Source organism: Microtus oregoni, unplaced genomic scaffold (assembly GCF_018167655.1).
Source record: "Microtus oregoni isolate MIOR12 unplaced genomic scaffold, Mior012 000005F_ref0000423, whole genome shotgun sequence".
In the NCBI taxonomy this organism is placed as follows: Eukaryota; Metazoa; Chordata; class Mammalia; order Rodentia; family Cricetidae; genus Microtus; species Microtus oregoni.
Genome location: NW_024543064.1, coordinates 17766094 through 17783438, shown reverse-complemented (window position 1 = coordinate 17783438; position 17345 = coordinate 17766094). Strand labels below are relative to the sequence as shown.

The 17345-nt window shown below is 48.1% G+C and overlaps 1 protein-coding gene across 1 annotated transcript in view; it reads right to left on the bottom strand.

The window, feature by feature from the left end:
- Nucleotides 1–15076: 15076 nt before the first annotated feature.
- Nucleotides 15077–17345, bottom strand: part of LOC121448722 (non-compact myelin associated protein) — a 30480-nt gene continuing 28211 nt past the window's right edge. The window contains exon 6 of the mRNA XM_041652900.1: nucleotides 15077–15932. Coding sequence (XP_041508834.1) covers nucleotides 15791–15932 — 142 coding nt within the window. The 3' untranslated portion in view covers nucleotides 15077–15790. The remainder of the gene's footprint in view (nucleotides 15933–17345) is intronic.

Sequence of the window (17345 nt, the reverse complement as noted above, 5' to 3'; positions counted from 1 at the left end):
TTTGATTATATGTTTACTGCCTTCTCTGTTTTTCTTTTTTCTTTTTTTTAAAATATTTTTTATTGTTTATTGGTGTGAAGGTGTCAGATCCCCTGCAACTGGATCTTCAGACAGTTGTGAGCTGCCATGTGGGTCCTGGGAATTGAACCCGGGTCGTCTGGAAGAGCAGTCAGTACTCTTAACCACTGAGCCATCTCTCCAGCCCCCTTCTCTGTTTTTCTTTTAATTTTCCTTGCTCTTCAATACTGAGGCTTGAACTCAGACCTTTATGTAGTCAGGCAAGCCCCCTACAACCTAAATTATATCTTCAGCTGCTTTTAAACAATGTTTGCTTTTTTTTTTTTTGATTTTTCGAGACAGGGTTTCTCCGTAGCTTTTGGTTCCTGTCCTGGAACTAGCTCTTGTAGACCAGGCTGGCCTCGAACTCACAGAGATCCGCCTGCCTCTGCCTCCCAAGTGCTGGGATTAAAGGCGTGTGCCACCACCGCCCGGCTTTTTTTTTTTTTCAATGTTTGCTTTTGAGCCGGTGTGGTGCACGCCTTTAATCCCAGCACTTGGAGGCAGCGCCAGGTGACTCTCTGTGAGTTCAGGAGACTCTTTAGTGAGACCCTATCTAACATTAATTAGTGAAGCTGGCTTTTGAGATGGGGTGTAAAAGAGTTGCCCCAACTCACCGAACTTGGCTTTTTAGCCCAGCGAGCATACTCAGCAGCACCTGCGCTTCCTGAGTAAACATAGGTCTAGGCTAGCTACCTACATTCCTTCCTTCCTGTCTGTCCTGGGATAGAGTTCCATGGGAGAGTGTTTGCCCTGGGTCCCAACCACGGCACCACCAGTGAGATACAGGTTAAAAAAAGCTCCAGGAGCATCAGCAAGGATCACACATAACCGATCGTCCCCAACTTTAAACAATAAAGTGTCAAAGTCCCCGTGGGCCAGGACTCTGGAGTTGCTTAGATGAACGCTCTGGCTTCCGTCTCTCTGGATGTTGGCTGTGATCCACACGGCTGTTGGCCAGCAGCCTCAGCTCCTTACCACAGCGTGCTGTCCCTAGGTTATCTTCATGACGTGGCAACATGGCTTTCCTCCGGAGCAGGTGCTCTGGAAGAGAACGCCAGTAGGAAAGAACCTCCAAAGACACGTAGCACAGCTTTTACAAAATCCTATTAATCACGCTGATTGCCCCTTCCGCAGCGCAGCGAGAGGATTACCCAAGGTTATGAACCCTGGCAGAGAAGAGCCAGGTGTGGGGCACATGCCTCTAATCACAGCCCCTTGGGAGACACAGGTAGGAGGATTACAAGTTACAGGCCGGCCTGGACAAACTAGGGAGAGACTGTCATAAAAAAAAAAATCACACTCGGGAGGCAGAGGCAGGCGGATCTCTGTGAGTTCGAGACCAGCCTGGCTTCCGTCTCTCTGGATGTTGGCTGTGATCCACACCAAACCAAAAAAAAAAAAATCATAAAAATGGGGAAAGGGGGTGGAGACATCTTAAGAACAGTTTGTATCTTCTTCTCTGAGACCGATTGTCCCCTCAGGACTTTTTTTTCTTTTTTGGTTTTTCGAGACAGGGTTTCTCTGTGGTTTTGGAGCCTGTCCCGGAACTAGCTCTTGTAGACCAGGCTGGCCTCCAACTCCCAGAGATCCGCCTGCCTCTGCCTCCCGAGTGCTGGGATGAAAGGCGTGTGCCACCACCACCCAGCTCCCCTCAGGACTTTTTTTTTTTTGGTTTTTCCGAGACAGGGTTTCTCTGTGGTTTTGGAGCCTGTCCTGGAACTAGCTCTTGTAGACCAGGCTGGTCTCGAACTCACAGAGATCCACCTGCCTCTGCCTCCCGAGTGCTGGGATTAAAGGCGTGCGCCACCACCGCCTGGCTCCCCTCAGGACTTTTAAACATAATCTGTCCCCTTAGTTTGAATCCCCTGTTCCCTCACAGCCTGCCTTTCCCTCCCCATCTTGTTTCTTTTTGCTGTTGCTGTTTTCCTGTTTATGGTCTTCTTGTTTTTGTCTTACTTATTGTAGCAGGGTCTCATGTAGCCCAGGCTAGCTACAGCTGATGATAACCTCAAATTTCTGATCCTCCTTGTCTCTGCCTGTCAACTGTTGGGATTACAGGCCCGAGTCACTGTGCTTGGCAGATGGTACTGATTGACTGTGGGTTGAATGTAGGACCCTACACATGCTAAGCACATTCTCTATCCCAGAACTACATCCAGCTCCACCTTATCTTTTTGTGCTTCACCTTTTTGTTTTTTGGGTTTTTGTTGTTGTTCTTTTTCGAGATAGGGTTTCTCTAAGTAGTCCTGGCTGTCCTGGAACTCACTCTGTAAACCAGGCTGGCCTTGAAATCCCTGAGATCCGCCTGCTTCTGCCTTCTGAGGGCTGGGATTAAAGGAGTGCACCACCACTACTGCCCAGCTAAAGTCTAATTTTTTTTTTTTAGTTTTTTTGAGGCAGAGTTTCTCTGTAGCTTTGGAGCCTATCCTGGAACTAGCTCTTGTAGACCAGGCTGGCCTGGAACTCACTGAGATCTTACCTCTGCCTCCCTAGGGCTGGGATTAAAGGTGTGCACCATTACCACCCAGTTAAAGTCTAAAATTTTAACAAGAGATATAATGTTATTAAACAAGGCCCATTGTGCTTTTCACAACTTTTGCAAAAAACCTATACCCAAGGCAGCCAGGCATGTGGATATGGCAAGCTGTTGCAAATCTGTTTCCCCTGGCTAGGGTGCAGGGACATTCGTGGGGCAGTGAGGCAGGACTCGTGACAGCGTTGGGAAAAGTCACCGGAGAGCTTTTCCTTAGTTTCAAATAAAACTACAACCCGGGTGTGGTGGGTTCACCTTTAACCCTGGCACTCAAGAGGCAAAGGAAGGCACCTGGCCTGCATAGCAAGTTTCAGGCTAGCTAGAGCTATGTGTTGAGACACTCTTATCTGAAAGCAAGAGATGGGCTGGGGTATGGCTCAGCAGTTAAGAGCATGTAGTGTCTGTTCTTCCAGAGGGCCCAGGTTTCTCTTCCAGTACTCACATCTGTTTGCACACATCTGTTTGCACACAACCACCTGTAACTAAAGCTCCAGGGTATCTGAACCCCTCTGGCCTCTGTGGGCACCTACGTGTGTATGTACACATAGACTCACATAGGCACACATACATACACATAAATAAGAATGAGTATTTAGCCAGGCATGGTGGCACACACCTTTAATCCCAGCACTCGGGGGCAGAGGCTGGTGGAGCTCTGAGTTTGAAGCTAGCGTGGTCTACAGACCGAGTTCCAGGACAACCAGGGAAACCCTCTCTCAAGAAAACAACAACAAAAGGCTGGAGACACAGCTCAGTGGCAGAGCGCTTGCCTAGAATCTCTCAGGCTTTGTTTCAATCCTCAGTACAGAAAAACGGAAAAGTCCCACAACCTGTCATGCCGTCACGCTGGCAAAATGGCTCAGGGAGTAAGGGTTCTTGCTGACAAACCTAGTGAGGAACTGAGTTCAATCGCTAGAGCTGGAATCCATGTGGTGGAAGGAGAGGATGAACTCCAGCAGGCTGTCCTCTGACACACACACACACACACACACACACACACACACACACGCATGTGTGCTTGCATACGACGTGCAAATAATAATAAATAAAAATTCGAAACCAACCAGGAAGAAAACATCAAGCGTCACTAGATGGCGCTCTCCCCTCTCAGGCTCAGAATCCATTTTGGGATGCTCACTACTGCTTGTAACCACAGCTCAGGGGTATCCAGTGCCCCTGGCCTCTGCGGACACTCAGGTGTACGTACCACACAAATTAAAAGTAATTTTAAAAATTAAAAATAAATAGGTAAACACATAAGTAAATAACTAATTTTGGCACAGTAATAACAGGGCTGTTATATGCTGAATTCCGGCCCCTCCCCTTCATGAGGAAGCCTTCTCACCAGCAGAACCCCACCCTGCTAAGGGACTGGGCTTTCCAGAGGTAATTAAGCTACGGTGGAGTCACTAGGTGGGCCCCACTCTGGATGACTGCAGTCCTGTTGTCAGGCCTTCTGGGCTTTGGTGCTGTTATGACAGCCCTGGTAGGCTTTGGGCTCTGTACCCACTTTTCAGATAAATGAGGTGGGACCCAGCAGAGGGGAGCTGTCACACAGCCAGCATAGAAGCAGAAGCCAATTTCAGGATCTGGTTCCTGAGTTTAGGGATGAGGCAGTCCAAAGGCCTCAACCTTAAGCCTTAGGCAAACAGTTGGAGGAGGAACGATAGACAGATCTTACCCTCGGGAGCACACCAGCCTTCTTGTTGGGACAGATGTCTGTGACAGTGTGCAGAGCAGGAAGGCAGGGGAAGTGATGGGACACAGGAAAGGACACTGGTAGAAACTTCTCACCGGCTGCCAGCAAGAAGCATAGCCCAATCTCTTTCTGTCTACTGAAGAGGTAACTACTGTCTTTCCCCCTCTTCTCCCTATCTATCTATCTATCTATCTATCTATCTATCTATCTATCTATATCTCTTCTTCCCCTTCTCCCCTTCCCCCCTTTTCCCCTCCATAACCCACTGAATGAACTCTATACCCTCTCTGAAAAAAAAAAGAAGAAGAAGCATAACCCAGCTAACCAGTGCCCCAGGCTTGTTCCCCTTCCTCTGATGAGCCTGCTGTGTCTTAGGAGTCTCACCAGAAACACCCTTTCCAGGGAAAGGACGCAGACAACCCCTGTATGCAAACACAGTGGCTCCTGGCTTCACCACTTTAGTTCCACCCAAGCAGCTCCAGAGCCGCTTTAATCTCCTTACCAAAAGAAAGAGAAAAGGGGAAAATGTTTCTTAGCAACCTTTTGATACATGGCATTGAGAGCCACAAAAGATGGTACCATCTTCTATGTAATCTCAATGTAATCTCCCTAGAAGGGAAGTCAGGGCAGGAACTCAAGGCAGAAACCTGGAAGCAGGAACTGAAGCAAAGGCTGTGGGGGCACACTGCCTACTTGCTTGCTCCTCTTGGCTACATCTATTTATTTATTTATTTATTTATTTATTTGGTTTTTCGAGACAGGGTTTCTCTGTGGTGGTTTTGGAGCCTGTCCTGGAACTAGCTCTTGTAGACCAGGCTGGCCTCGAACTCACAGAGATCTGCCTGCCTCTGCCTCCCGAGTGGCCTCTGCCTCCCGAGTGCTGGGATTAAAGGTGTGCGCCACAAATATTTATTTATTTGTTATGTATACAATATTCTATCTGTGTGTTTGCCTGCAGGCCAGAAGAGAGCACCAGACCTTATTATCGATGGTTGTGAGCCACCATGTGGTTGCTGGGAATTGAACTCAGGACCTTTGGAAGAGCAGGCAATGTTCCTAACCCCTGAGCCATCTCTCCCCTTGGCTACTTTCTTATACAATGCAGGACAACCAGCCCTGACCAGGTACATCTACAATGGTCAGGACCCTCTTTTTTTTTTTTTTTAAATGTTTATTTATTTATTATGCATACAGTATTCTGTGTATATGCCTGCACGCCAGAAGAGGGCACCAGACCCCATTACAGATGGTTGTGAGCCACCATGTGGTTGCTGGGAATTGAACTCAGAACCTTTGGAAGAGCAGACAGTGCTCTTAACCTCTGAGCCATCTCTCCAGCCCCGGGCAGGGCCCTCTTAACATCCACCATTTACAAAGAAAACGCTCCCTGGAATGGCAGTTGAGGCTCTTCTTCCCAGATGACTCTAGCTTGCATTAAGTTGGTAAAACAAAACAAACAAAAGCTAACCAGGATAGGTACAGTGATTAATGCTAAGATATGCTTAATTGCTGCTCTCCTTTGAAGAGCCCACACCCACACTAGGGTACTCCGTGCTTTCTAAGCCCCTTTCTCTCTGCTAACCCTACACTTAAAGTCTGGATTAAAGTGCTTTAACACATTCTCCAACTCTGCTTCAAACTGGCTAGGCCTAAAATTCCTTTATGACTCCAAGCCACAAACCCTGGTTTGACTTAGGTAGACCCTAAAAGATGAGGGAACCTCCTCAAGCTGCTGGGCATGACAGTGTGGAGCTGTGTCTTTGTCCCTTCACCACTGACAAAGGGGAAAGAGGGCCCGAGTTAGTTTTCCTCAGCTGCAGATCTCCCATCTTGCCGGCAGCGATGGTTGTTAACTGGCGGTGACTCACATCATCTCTGAGTTCATTTAAATTGGGCTACTGAGGCTGGAGAGATAGCTTAGCACTTAAGACGCTGAGTGCTCTTCTAGAGGCCCCAGCTTCAATTCCCAGCACCCACATGGCAGCTGTCTGTAACTCCAGAATCTGACACCCTTACACAGACAGCCATGCAGACAAAGCATCAATGCAAAAAAATTAATTAATTAATTAATTAATTAAAAAAAAGGAGCTGCTGTGGTTGTCCTGTGTGTGTGTGTGGGGGGGGAGCTTCAAGACAGGGTTTCTCTGTGTAGCCCTGGCTGTCCTGCCTCCAGAGCATTGGGATTAAGGCTGTGCACCACCACTGCCAGCAAAATTTACTGTTTTGGTGAATATCTTTCTTCTATATTCTATACTGAACATAGAAGAAAAAGCAGGTGGTGAAGGCTAATGCATCTTATTTTCCTCTGAAGAGTTTTGAGTTTTGGGGCTGGAGAGATGGCTCAGCAGTTAAGAGCATTGCCTGCTCTTCCAAAGGTCCTGAGTTCAATTCCAGCTGCCACATGGTGGCTCACAACCATCTGTAATGAGGTCTGGTGCCCTCTTCTGGCCAGCAGGCATACACACAGACAGAATATTGTACACATAATAAATAAATAAATATATTTAAAAGAAGAGTTTTGAGTTTTATTTTAGAAGACAGTTAATTTACTGTCTGATCATCTCATGTTTGTGAAGGTGTGGTCTTGGATGGTATTGTTGTTGATTTCCATATTTGGAGACCTAGAAAGAAGAGAACTAGAAAGGAAATGCTTTTAAAGAAACACTACCCAACACATTTCTAAATGTTTATTTTAACAAATATACTCAGCCGGGCGGTGGTGGCGCACACCTTTAATCCCAGCACTCGGGAGGCAGAGGCAGGCAGATCTCTGAGTTTGAGGCCAGCCTGGTCTACAAGAGCTAGTTCCAGGACAAGCTCCAAAGCTACAGAGAAATCCTGGCCCAAAAAAACAAAACAGGGGCTGGAAAGATGGCTCAATGGTTAAGAGCACTAGCTGCTTTTCTGGAGGACCCAGGTTCGATTCCCAGCACCCACATGGCAGCTCACAACTGTCTGTAACTCCAGTTGCAGGGGATACAACACTGTCATACATACATACATATGGACATACAGACATGCAGGCAAAACACCAATGTACACAAAATAAAGATAAATAATTTTTTTTTTTTTTGTTTTTGAGACAGGGTTTCTCTGTAGCTTTGGAGCCTGTCCTGGAACTAGCTCTTGTAGACCAGACTGGTCTCGAACTCACAGAGATCCACCTGATTCTGCCTCCCAAGTGCTGGGATTAAAGGCGTGCGCCACCACCGCCCGGCAGATAAATAAATTATTAAACAAAGCAAAAGAACAACAACAAAAAAGTACTCAAGGATCTTTGAGGAAGGCTGCAGAGCTGGCTCAACAGATAAAAAGCACTTACTTATTCCTCTTGCAGAGGATCTGTGTTCGGCTCCCAGCATCCACATTGTGGTTCTCAACCATTTACAACTCCAGTTTCAGGGAATATGCCACCTTTTTCTGCTTCCTTGGACACTGCACGCAGGTGGTGTACTTTCTAAAAGTTTTTTATTTTATTTATTTGTCATATGAATGTTTTGGCTGCATGTATGTCTGTTTGCCACATGTGTGCGTGGTCCCTGTGGAAGTCAGAAGAGGGCATTGGATCCCTTGGAACAGGAATTATAGGGAGCTGTGAGCCCCTGTATGGGTGCTGAGAATTGAACCAGGTCCTCTGCAAGAACAGTGAGTACTCTTAATCATTGAGCCATCTCTCCAGCCCTGGAGCACTTTCATGTAAAACAAACACTCATATGTATAAAATAAATAAATATTTTTAAAAAGAACTATGCCATGTAACAGACTTTTTGTAAGGTAACTAAAAAGGAAACCACCCTGAGGCATATCTTTGACAAACTGTGGGAAACCAGAGACAAAAAGAAAATATGAGGGGCTGGAGAGATGGCTCAGTGGTTAAGAGCACTGGCTGTTCTTCCAGAGGTCCTGAGTTCAATTCCAGCCACCCCTTGGTGGCTCACAGCCATCTATAATGAGATCTGATGCCTTCTTCTGGCCTGCAGGTATACGTGCAGATCGAACACTATATACATAATTAATAAATCTTAAAAAAATTTCCTTTACTCCCAGTGTGCTTCCAAGAGAAGAACTGGGCAGTTAGAGGGAAGCTGGCTAAATGCTAACATGCTTCTCTGAGGTCACTTACGGTGGGGCAGCATCCCGGAAGCAATCAGGATGAATCTAAGTCTAGGGAAACATGCCTGTCATTTCATCCATTAGAGGCAAGAAGCTGGAGAGTTTGAGGCCAATCTAGGCAGCATAGTGAACGCAAGGCCACTGGGTAATATAGAGAGACCCCCGTCCCAGATAAAACAAAGGACCAAGAGGTCCAGGTGAATTTTATTCATTCAAAAGATTGGAGCTGATCCCTGGGCTGATATAAAGTGGGCTTCCTAATAGACACCTGAAGGCCGGCTTGCTGCTACCTGCGTCTCGCAGATGTGCTGGACCCCCGGCCTTCAGGGCCGCAGCATCTGCTAGCTGCAGCACTTTGCTTCCTTGCCAGGACATTGCTGTGGCGGGAACGCGTGTTCCAAGACAAAGGACTACAGAGCCAAGACAATGACCCTGCTGTGAAGCCTATCCAGTGGGCTTCAGACGGCTCCTGGAGACATTTTTGTTGGGTTACTATACACCCACAAATAACGACTTAAAAAAGAAAAAGAAAAAGGAAAAAAAAAGCCAGGACAATTTGAGGGCTATTTAGAACAGGCATTTAAAAACGAGAAGATACATAGACGGGCCTGCTATGTCTTGCATACACAGACTCTATGTTGTTTGCCCTGCCCCCAGTCGCTCCCACGCTGGCCCATTCTGCACACTGTGGCAGGACTTACAGCTCTGATCTTGGCAGCCGTGTCTGTTGTCCCTGGTCAAGCACTTTTGTTTATTTAAGATTTTATTTTATTAGCCGGGCGACCGTGGCGCATGCCTTTAATCCCAGCACTCGGGAGGCAGAGGCAGGCGGATCTCTGTGAGTTTGAGGCCAGCCTGGTCTACAAGAGCTAGTTCCAGGACAGGAACCAAAAGCTACAGAGAAACCCTGTCTCGAAAAATCAAAAAAAAAAAAAGATTTTATTTTATTGTTAATTAATTTTCCCGCATATGTCCCCATGTCCTCAGAGACCAGAGACCCTGGTTTCTGAGCCACCTCCCACGGTGTGGGACTCACACTTGGGTCCAATGGAAGAGCACTGTGAACTCTGAACCACTGAGATCTCGCTCCAGTCCAGCGTTTTCTTTCCTTAAAACCTTTCCATTATACTGTGTATGTGTGTGCACACGTCTGCTGTGGCCTGCGTGTCAAGGTCAGAGGATATCTTCCGGAGTCCCTTCTTGCCTTCCACATCTGGGTCGTGGGGATTGAACCCGGGTCATTAGGTTTGATAGCAAATGCCTTCACCCACAAAGTAACTCCACCAGCCGTGTGCTCAAGGATTTTCAACAGCTCTCTGTTGCCTTTAAAATAATGAAGCCCCGATGGTCCTCCCCACCGGAGCCTCCCTCCTCTCCCTCGGCCATCTCTATCTCCTTTGTCTCCATCCTGCATAGCTTTCTTCTTCCTCTCCCTTCCTCTCCCACTCTTCCCAGGACTCACTCTGACCGTCTTTTGTGCTTCATGCCATTGTTATTTCCACCAGGTCCCTTTCCTGGTGCCCCCTGCTTGCCCAGTGCTTCCAGGCTGTGCTAGATGCTCCAGCCAGATCTTCATACAGCACGTCAAGGGCCTTCCACCGTACAAAGGCTTCTTCTGTGCGGTGGGTAACTGTCTCTCTCCACCGAGAGAGTGAGTTCTGGTGGGTTTCAGGCCATGTCTGTTTTTCCCTGATGTTGATTTGTACCCTGGAAACTGAGCAAGAAAGTGAGAAGTGGCACATGACCAGGCCTCCTTCAGCTCCCGGATTTCCCTCTGCTTTTCTTTCTTTTTTTTTTTTGTTTTGTTTTGTTTTTTTTTTTTTTTTTTTTTCGAGACAGGGTTTCTCTGTGGTTTTGGAGCCTGTCCTGGAACTAGCTCTTGTAGACCAGGCTGGTCTCAAACTCACAGAGATCCACCTGCCTCTGCCTCCCAAGTGCTGGGATTAAAGGCGTGCGCAACCACCGCCCCGCCCCTCTGCTTTTCTTTCTGCTGTCTTTGTTGTAATCCTAATCAATGCAATCTCTCTCCAAGTTACAAAGGCTGTAACTCCATTCCTGAGGCGGTGACATCACAGTAAAGCAGGGTGCTGGGTTAACTAGATGTTCCCCAAATCTAAAGAACAAGAACACACACACGCACCCACACCTGCACCCCAAAGTCAATAATATGACCTTTAGAAGAAATTCTAGGACAGGCAGGAATGTGGCTTGGTGGGCAGAGTGGGGCCTGCGTTCACGGCACAGAGACCAGTGTGGTGATGCAGGTGTGCAGGCCCATAATCCACGTCCTAGCGCTTGGCGGTAGAGGCAGGAGGATCTGAAATTCAGAGTCATCCTCAGCTACATTGTCTTAAACAGTTTTTTAAATAATTTATTTAATTTTATGTGCATTGGTGTGAGGGTGTTGGATCCCCTGGAACTGGAGTTACAGACAGTAGTGAGAGGCCATGTGGGTTCTGGGCTTTGAACCTGGGTCCTCTGGAAGAGCAATAAGTACTCTTAACTGCTGAGCCATCTCTCCCGCCCCGACACTGTCTTAAACTTAAAAAAGAAGGTCTGGGGAGATGGCTCAGCTGGTGAAGTGTGTTTGCGGAGCAAGCATGAAGTCCCGAGTTCAGATCCGCAGCACTGGTGTAAATAGCTGGGCGTGGCTGCTCACACTTGCAGCCTCGGCACTGGAGGAAGATGGAGACTTAGGGCCACCAGCCGGGCCGAAAGAATGATGAGCTCCAGACTCCGTGAGATCCTGCCTCAAAGGGAGAGGACAGAGAGAGAGCATCGACATCCTGTGGTCTCCACGGATACCTTCACCTTCGAGGGTAACAGACTTGTACACAGGTATGTACGTATATACATGGGAAAAGAGAAAGAAAGGGAGGGAGGGAAGGAGGAAGGAAGGAACATTTTCACTGTATCAGAGGTCAATTTATAGTAGTACATGAACACATCAGACCTTCTGTTTCTGGAATCAACATACATAACAAGTTTTATGCAATGTTTAAGCGGGATGATGATGACAATGATGCTTTGGTCTCAAGCAAGGTCCTCTGTACCCTAAGTTGGCCTCGGCTTGTGACAGTCCTCCCTCTGGCTCCTGCGTGCCAGCATGACAGGTGTTTCCCATCATGCCTAGCAGGACTTAGTTTATCTAAAGTAAGGTTGGCTTAGTATATGACAATCAGCCATCAGTGAGCTGCCTCAGTGGGTTCTCCTCTGAGCTCAACAGGCCACAGAGAGCGTTAGGTCTCCCATGTTGATTGCGTTTAGTCTGTTTTTAAAGGCAAGCAACGGGATGGCAAACGACATGGATTTTTTTTTTCCTGTAAAACTCTTTCACATCAACATTGAAAGAGGATGAACTAATTAAAAGAATGGATTGAATTGAAAGGTAATTTTACAATGATATTCAAGTGGCCCTTAAACAAATCGGGGAACGCCCCGCTAGTTATCAGGGAATACAATACAGATTAAAGCATTCTGAGACCTCACTGCACACATATTCAATGGCTGAAAACTCAAGATTCTCAAAACAGCCTGCGCTGTGAAGGGCTCAGAGAAACCAGAATTAGTTAATTTAATTTTGTTATTATTTGTTGTCATTGACACAGAATCTTGAGTATCTTAGGCTGGCCCCGAACTTGCTAGCTGAAAGTGACCTTGAACTTCTGATCCACCTGCTGCCACCTCCAAAATGTTGGGGTTACAGGCTGCATAGACAGCACACCAGGTTCCATGCCGTGCTGGGGAACAGAACCCTGAACTTCATGTGTGCTAGGCAAGCAGTCTGCCTAGTAAGCTACATCTCCAGCCAACAACTTGTAATCCTCCTGCCTCAGCTTCCCAAGGGCTGGAATTACAGGTGTGTACTGCATATCTAGTTCACATGGGAACTGGAGAGGGTCAAAGGCGCTGCTGGGTTCACATGGCCACTGGCGTGTCTGGTAGATGGTGGGGACACAGTTTGCGGTATATATCGTCACCGGTGGTTTGAAGTTGATAGTGGTATCTTCTACAGCCCCAGTGGTCCCAGGTCCTTGACATATTGTCACATTCGCACAACTCAGCAAGTTTCCTAACTCTTGAAAGGTCTGGTGGTGGCCACTCACTCTTTCCCAGAGCTCACTATGTAGCCCAGGCTGGCCTCGAACTTGTGACGATCCTCCCGTCTCAGACCTCTAGTTCTGGGATTCTGAGACACCACACCCAGCTTGAAAGGGGGTTTCTAGAAAGGAGATTTGTTAGCCCGCCACGTAACTGAAATGAACAACACGTGTTTGATTTAAACCTCTTTATTTTACAGCGGACTCATTTACTATCTTTCATCCGTTCCCTGGCCACTTGAAGGAGCACCCGCCCAGGTGAGAGAGGTACCTATCGGAACAGGAAACAGATAGGGCTGCTCCATCCCCAGCTGAAATCAGGGGCCTTGTCTTCCTGTGCTGAGGAGCCCCTCAACATGTACAGAGCTACTAGGGAGCCCCAGTGGGCTACCTTCATTATCAGAAAGCAGAACAACGAATCGTTTTTCCCTTGCTCCCACCCCAAACCATCCTGTCCACCTCCTCCCCTCCTTCCTTCCCAAGCATTAGTTAGCAAAAGAGCTTGCTGTAGGCAGGAGAGATTAGTTTTAACGCTGGAACACTGAGGCTGATTCCTCCCCGTCAAGTACTGGGGATGGAGGGAAGGATCCCAAGGATCTGGGTCTCTAGCGGCACACGGGTTTTGTTTGTTTTGAAAACAAAATGGTCAGGGAAGTATTATTATATGTCAGGGCTTGCTCAGGGCCTAGGCAGGAAGCCGATGAGGCAGGGCCCTCAGAGCCCAGGTGAGTTACAAAGAGCTCATGAGAGCCCACAAGAGGCCACCAGAGTGGCTTTGCCCCCGCTTTCAGCTTGGAAACCAGATTCCTGTGCTGCACACGGGACAGGGACAAGACTGTGCCGTTCTCCTCATCTGTTCCCAGAGAGCTGACATCTTTGGGGAGGGGTGGGAAGAAGAGGACAGACTGAGAAGAAGGCTCTTGTCAAGCGGGGACCTAGCCTATGTGGAGCCCTGCCACGTGACTCTGGAAGGTTCTTACGCTTTGTGAAGTAGAAATTCTCATTTGAGAGTGGAACAGTGACCTAGGCTCCTGGAGAGAGTGGGATTCTGATAACTTAGTGGATGCCCTCACAGTGCCTGGGGCTTGATGGGTATTTAGATACAGAAGGATGGAAAGACAGACGGCTGAGGAACCATGAGAACTTCCTAGTACTTTTCTCAAAGGGAGGTTTTTGGGTTTTGTTTGTTTTTCTGAGACGTGATTTCTCATAGCCCTGGCTGAGCCTGAGTTTTCTGTGTAACTTAAACTCTTGATCCCCCTAGGTCTCTGTCTCTGCTGGGATTCTCAGTGGGAGCAACCATACCAGGCCTGAATCACTTAAATATTTTTAACCAGGAGTGGTTGATGCACACCTTTAATCCCAGCATTCAGGAGACAGAGGCAGGTGGATCGCTGTGGATTCAAGGCTAGCCTGGTCTACATAATGACTGCCAGGCCAGTCAGGGCTACGTAGAGAGAGCCTGTGTCAAAAACAATTTGTGTGTATGTCTGCGGTACGTGTGTGGAGTGTGGTCCTGTATGAGCACACCTGCAGGCCAGAGGAGAACTCCGAGTGCCCTCCTGTTCTCTGTCCAACTCCTTTGACACAGGCTTTCCCACTGATCCTGAAGCCAGGCTGGCAGTCTGCAAGCCACACTGATTCTTCCATCTCTGCCTCTTCCTAGTGCCGGGGTTACGGGTGCCTCTCACCACGCATAGCTTGGTAGGTGGGTTCTGGGGCTTTGAACTCAGGTCCTTATGCTTGTACAGCCAGCATTCTTGGTCACTGAGTCATCTCCCTAGGTCCCCAGTAACCTTTTTTTTTTTTTCCCAAACAAAACTTTTACTTAGATTTAATTTGTTTGTTTCTTGTGTTTGTGGTACGCACAACACACATGGAGAGATGAGAGAATCACTTGCAGGAATCTGTTCTCTCCTTCCACCGTGGGGGTCCTGAGAATTGAACTTAAGTTGTCAGACTTGGCTATGCGTACCTACCGAGTCCTCGCACAAGCCCCTGAATCTCTTTTTCAAGGTCAATAAGAGAGTAGAGCTTGGGTGTAACTCCTAATTCTGAAATGTTTGTCCCTGTTAGAGGAGCATCTCCTGGCCCAGGGCCCACAGATCAGCTGTCACAGAGAATGACTTCTCTGTGTTGTGCTTTGATTGTCTCTGCAAGGTGACTAGGAAGGACACAGAAAATACAGAATTTAATGGGACAAAATACTTGTCCCGGAGGCAAGGGGACTGTCAAGAAAGTTTAACATACAAATAAAAAGGAGCCAGAAAATGAGGAGTGGGGGCAGTCCACCTGGGGCAGCAGGGAGGGTTCTGAGCAGCGACCACACAGCCCAGGTCCCTGCGCACTGTAACAACGTCTCATTCAAGAGCTAGCCTCTTCTCCCCAGCCTCTGCTCCTCAGGGTTAGCCTCTACTCCCCAGCCTCTCCTCTGTTCCTCAGAGCTAGCCTCTGCTCCCCATCCTCTCCTCTGCTCCTCAGGGCTAGCCTCTGCTCCCAATCCTCTGCTCCTCAGGGCTAGCCTCTGCTCCCCAGCCTCTGATCCTCAGAGCACCTTCTCCTGACTACTAGTAAAGTAGAATTTTCTGGAGAATACTGTTTATTCTGTATTTTTTTTTTTAAATTAAACATCTCCGTGTGCAGCCAAGCTGGCCTTGTAATCACAATGTTCCTGTCTCTACTGAGGACTGAAATGGCAGACTTGGGCTACCAAGTCGAGCCTCTGGTACCCTTTGTCCCTTAAGGGGGAGAACGTTCTGACCGGCCATCGTGAGCTGGCTCGAGGTCACCTAGTACTGGAATAGGTTAGATATTACCAAGTTGGTTTTGTCGGTTAGTTAGTCAGAGTTAGTTTCCCTGCACCCGCTATGGGATTGAGAATCTGTTCTGCAATGTTGTGGACATGACACTTAAGACAAGATGCTCCCAAGTGGCACACCCTGGGTGATGACCCCTGACCAGAACACCCAGATGTCTGTCTGTCTGTCTGTTTAGCTGTAGCATTCATGGGGCAAGAACCAGACTCACACCAGTATCCCAGCACAGTGCTTCTCATCGGGTGACAAAAGAATGTCCTTAGCTCTTTGGTATAGTGGCAGAAGGGATATGGACACAGCTTGGGGTGGCCAGAGCAGAACACAGTTAAGGATGGCTTCAAGCTGCAAGGGCTATACAAAAGGTGCCTCAGTTTACCCAGCCAGAAAAAGCTCAAGTGAAGCTGCCAGAAGACCGTGCTTCTGGGCCATAAAAGCTCCTTGCAGAGGCAGGGGCGGCGCTGGGACAGGGTCACCGGGTCTCCACTTGGATGTCTGCAGGGTTAGAGGTCACAGTCGCAGGCTGCTGGCTGCCGTTGCTGTTTGGGTCCAGGGCAGGAGGCACAGGTGGCTTCGGGCTCTTGGGCTCCAACTCCCGCCTTGTCCTCATTCTCCTGTAAGAGACAGTGAGGAATGGGCTCCATGACAATGGTTTGTAAAGTCACACTGGTGACAGTTGAAAAGGACCTTTGGCGCCAGCCTGGATCACTTTGGGATATTCTGTTTAAACTGCTAAGCTTCATTCTGCCCCTGACAATGACTGGAGTCAGAGCAGGGGCTGCATTCAAGGCTAAGTGGAACTCAAGGGTTGTAGCGTGATTATGCATGTAAAGCATTTTGCTAGGAATATTTAAGAACATCTTATGTGATTAAGAAGAGAACAGACTTAAAATGTCCACAGTCCCAGGGCATCAGTGTAACCAGTGTGAGGTGAAGGGGTACCTACCCACAGGTCAATCAGAGTTTCAGCAATGATGGGCAGAATGACAGGAGACCTGGACCTCAATGCCACCTCCTTGTTTCCAAGACGCTTGTGTAGTAACAACACCCCAAAGACTTTACAAATAACACTGATGCTACTATTGTTGTTGTTTGAGACTGGGTTTTATATAGCCCAGGCTGGCCTCAAATTCATCATGTGGCTGGGGATGACCTTAGCCTCCTGCCTTTACCCACTGAGTGCCACCATACTTATTCATGCCATGCTGGGAATCGAACCTAGGCCTTCATGGATGCTAGGCAAGTGCTCTACCCACTGAACCACATCCCCTGTTCTTATTACATGGTAAGGTGGGAATATTTTCTTTGAAACCAGATGGATTGGTTTAAACCTCAGCTCTGACAAGGAGGGCAGGAGGGCGGAACTACCCTGGGCATGCGCTAACATTCTGCACCTGGAATAGAGGAGGAGTGTGTGTGTGTGTGTGTGTGTGTGTGTGTGTGTGTGTAAACCAGAATGAGGGAGGAGTGTGTGTCTCTGTGCATGCATGCTTGCATGTGTGTAAACCAGAAGGGGGAGCAGTGTGTGTGTGTGTGTGTGTGTGTGTGTGTGTGTAAACCAGAAGGGGGAGCAGTGTGTGTGTGTGTGTGTGTGTGTGTAAACCAGAAGGGGGAGCAGTGTGTGTGTGTGTAAACCAGAAGGGGGAGCAGTGTGTGTGTGTGTGTGTGTGTGTGTAAACCAGAAGGGGGAGCAGTGTGTGTGTGTGTGTGTGTGTGTGTGTAAACCAGAATGGGAAGCAGTGTGTGTGTGTGTGTGTAAACCAGAAGGGGGAGCAGTGTGTGTGTGTGTGTGTGTGTGTGTAAACCAGAAGGAGGATCAGTGTGTGTATGTGTATGTGTGTGTAAACCAGAAAGGGGGAGCAGTGTGTGTGTGTGTAAGCCAGAAGGGGGAGCAGTGTGTGTGTGTGTGTAAACCAGAAGGAGGAGCAGTGTGTGTGTGTGTGTGTGTGTGTGTGTGTATGTGTGTGTAAACCAGAAAGGGGGAGCAGTGTGTGTGTGTGTAAACCAGAAAGGGGGAGCAGTGTGTG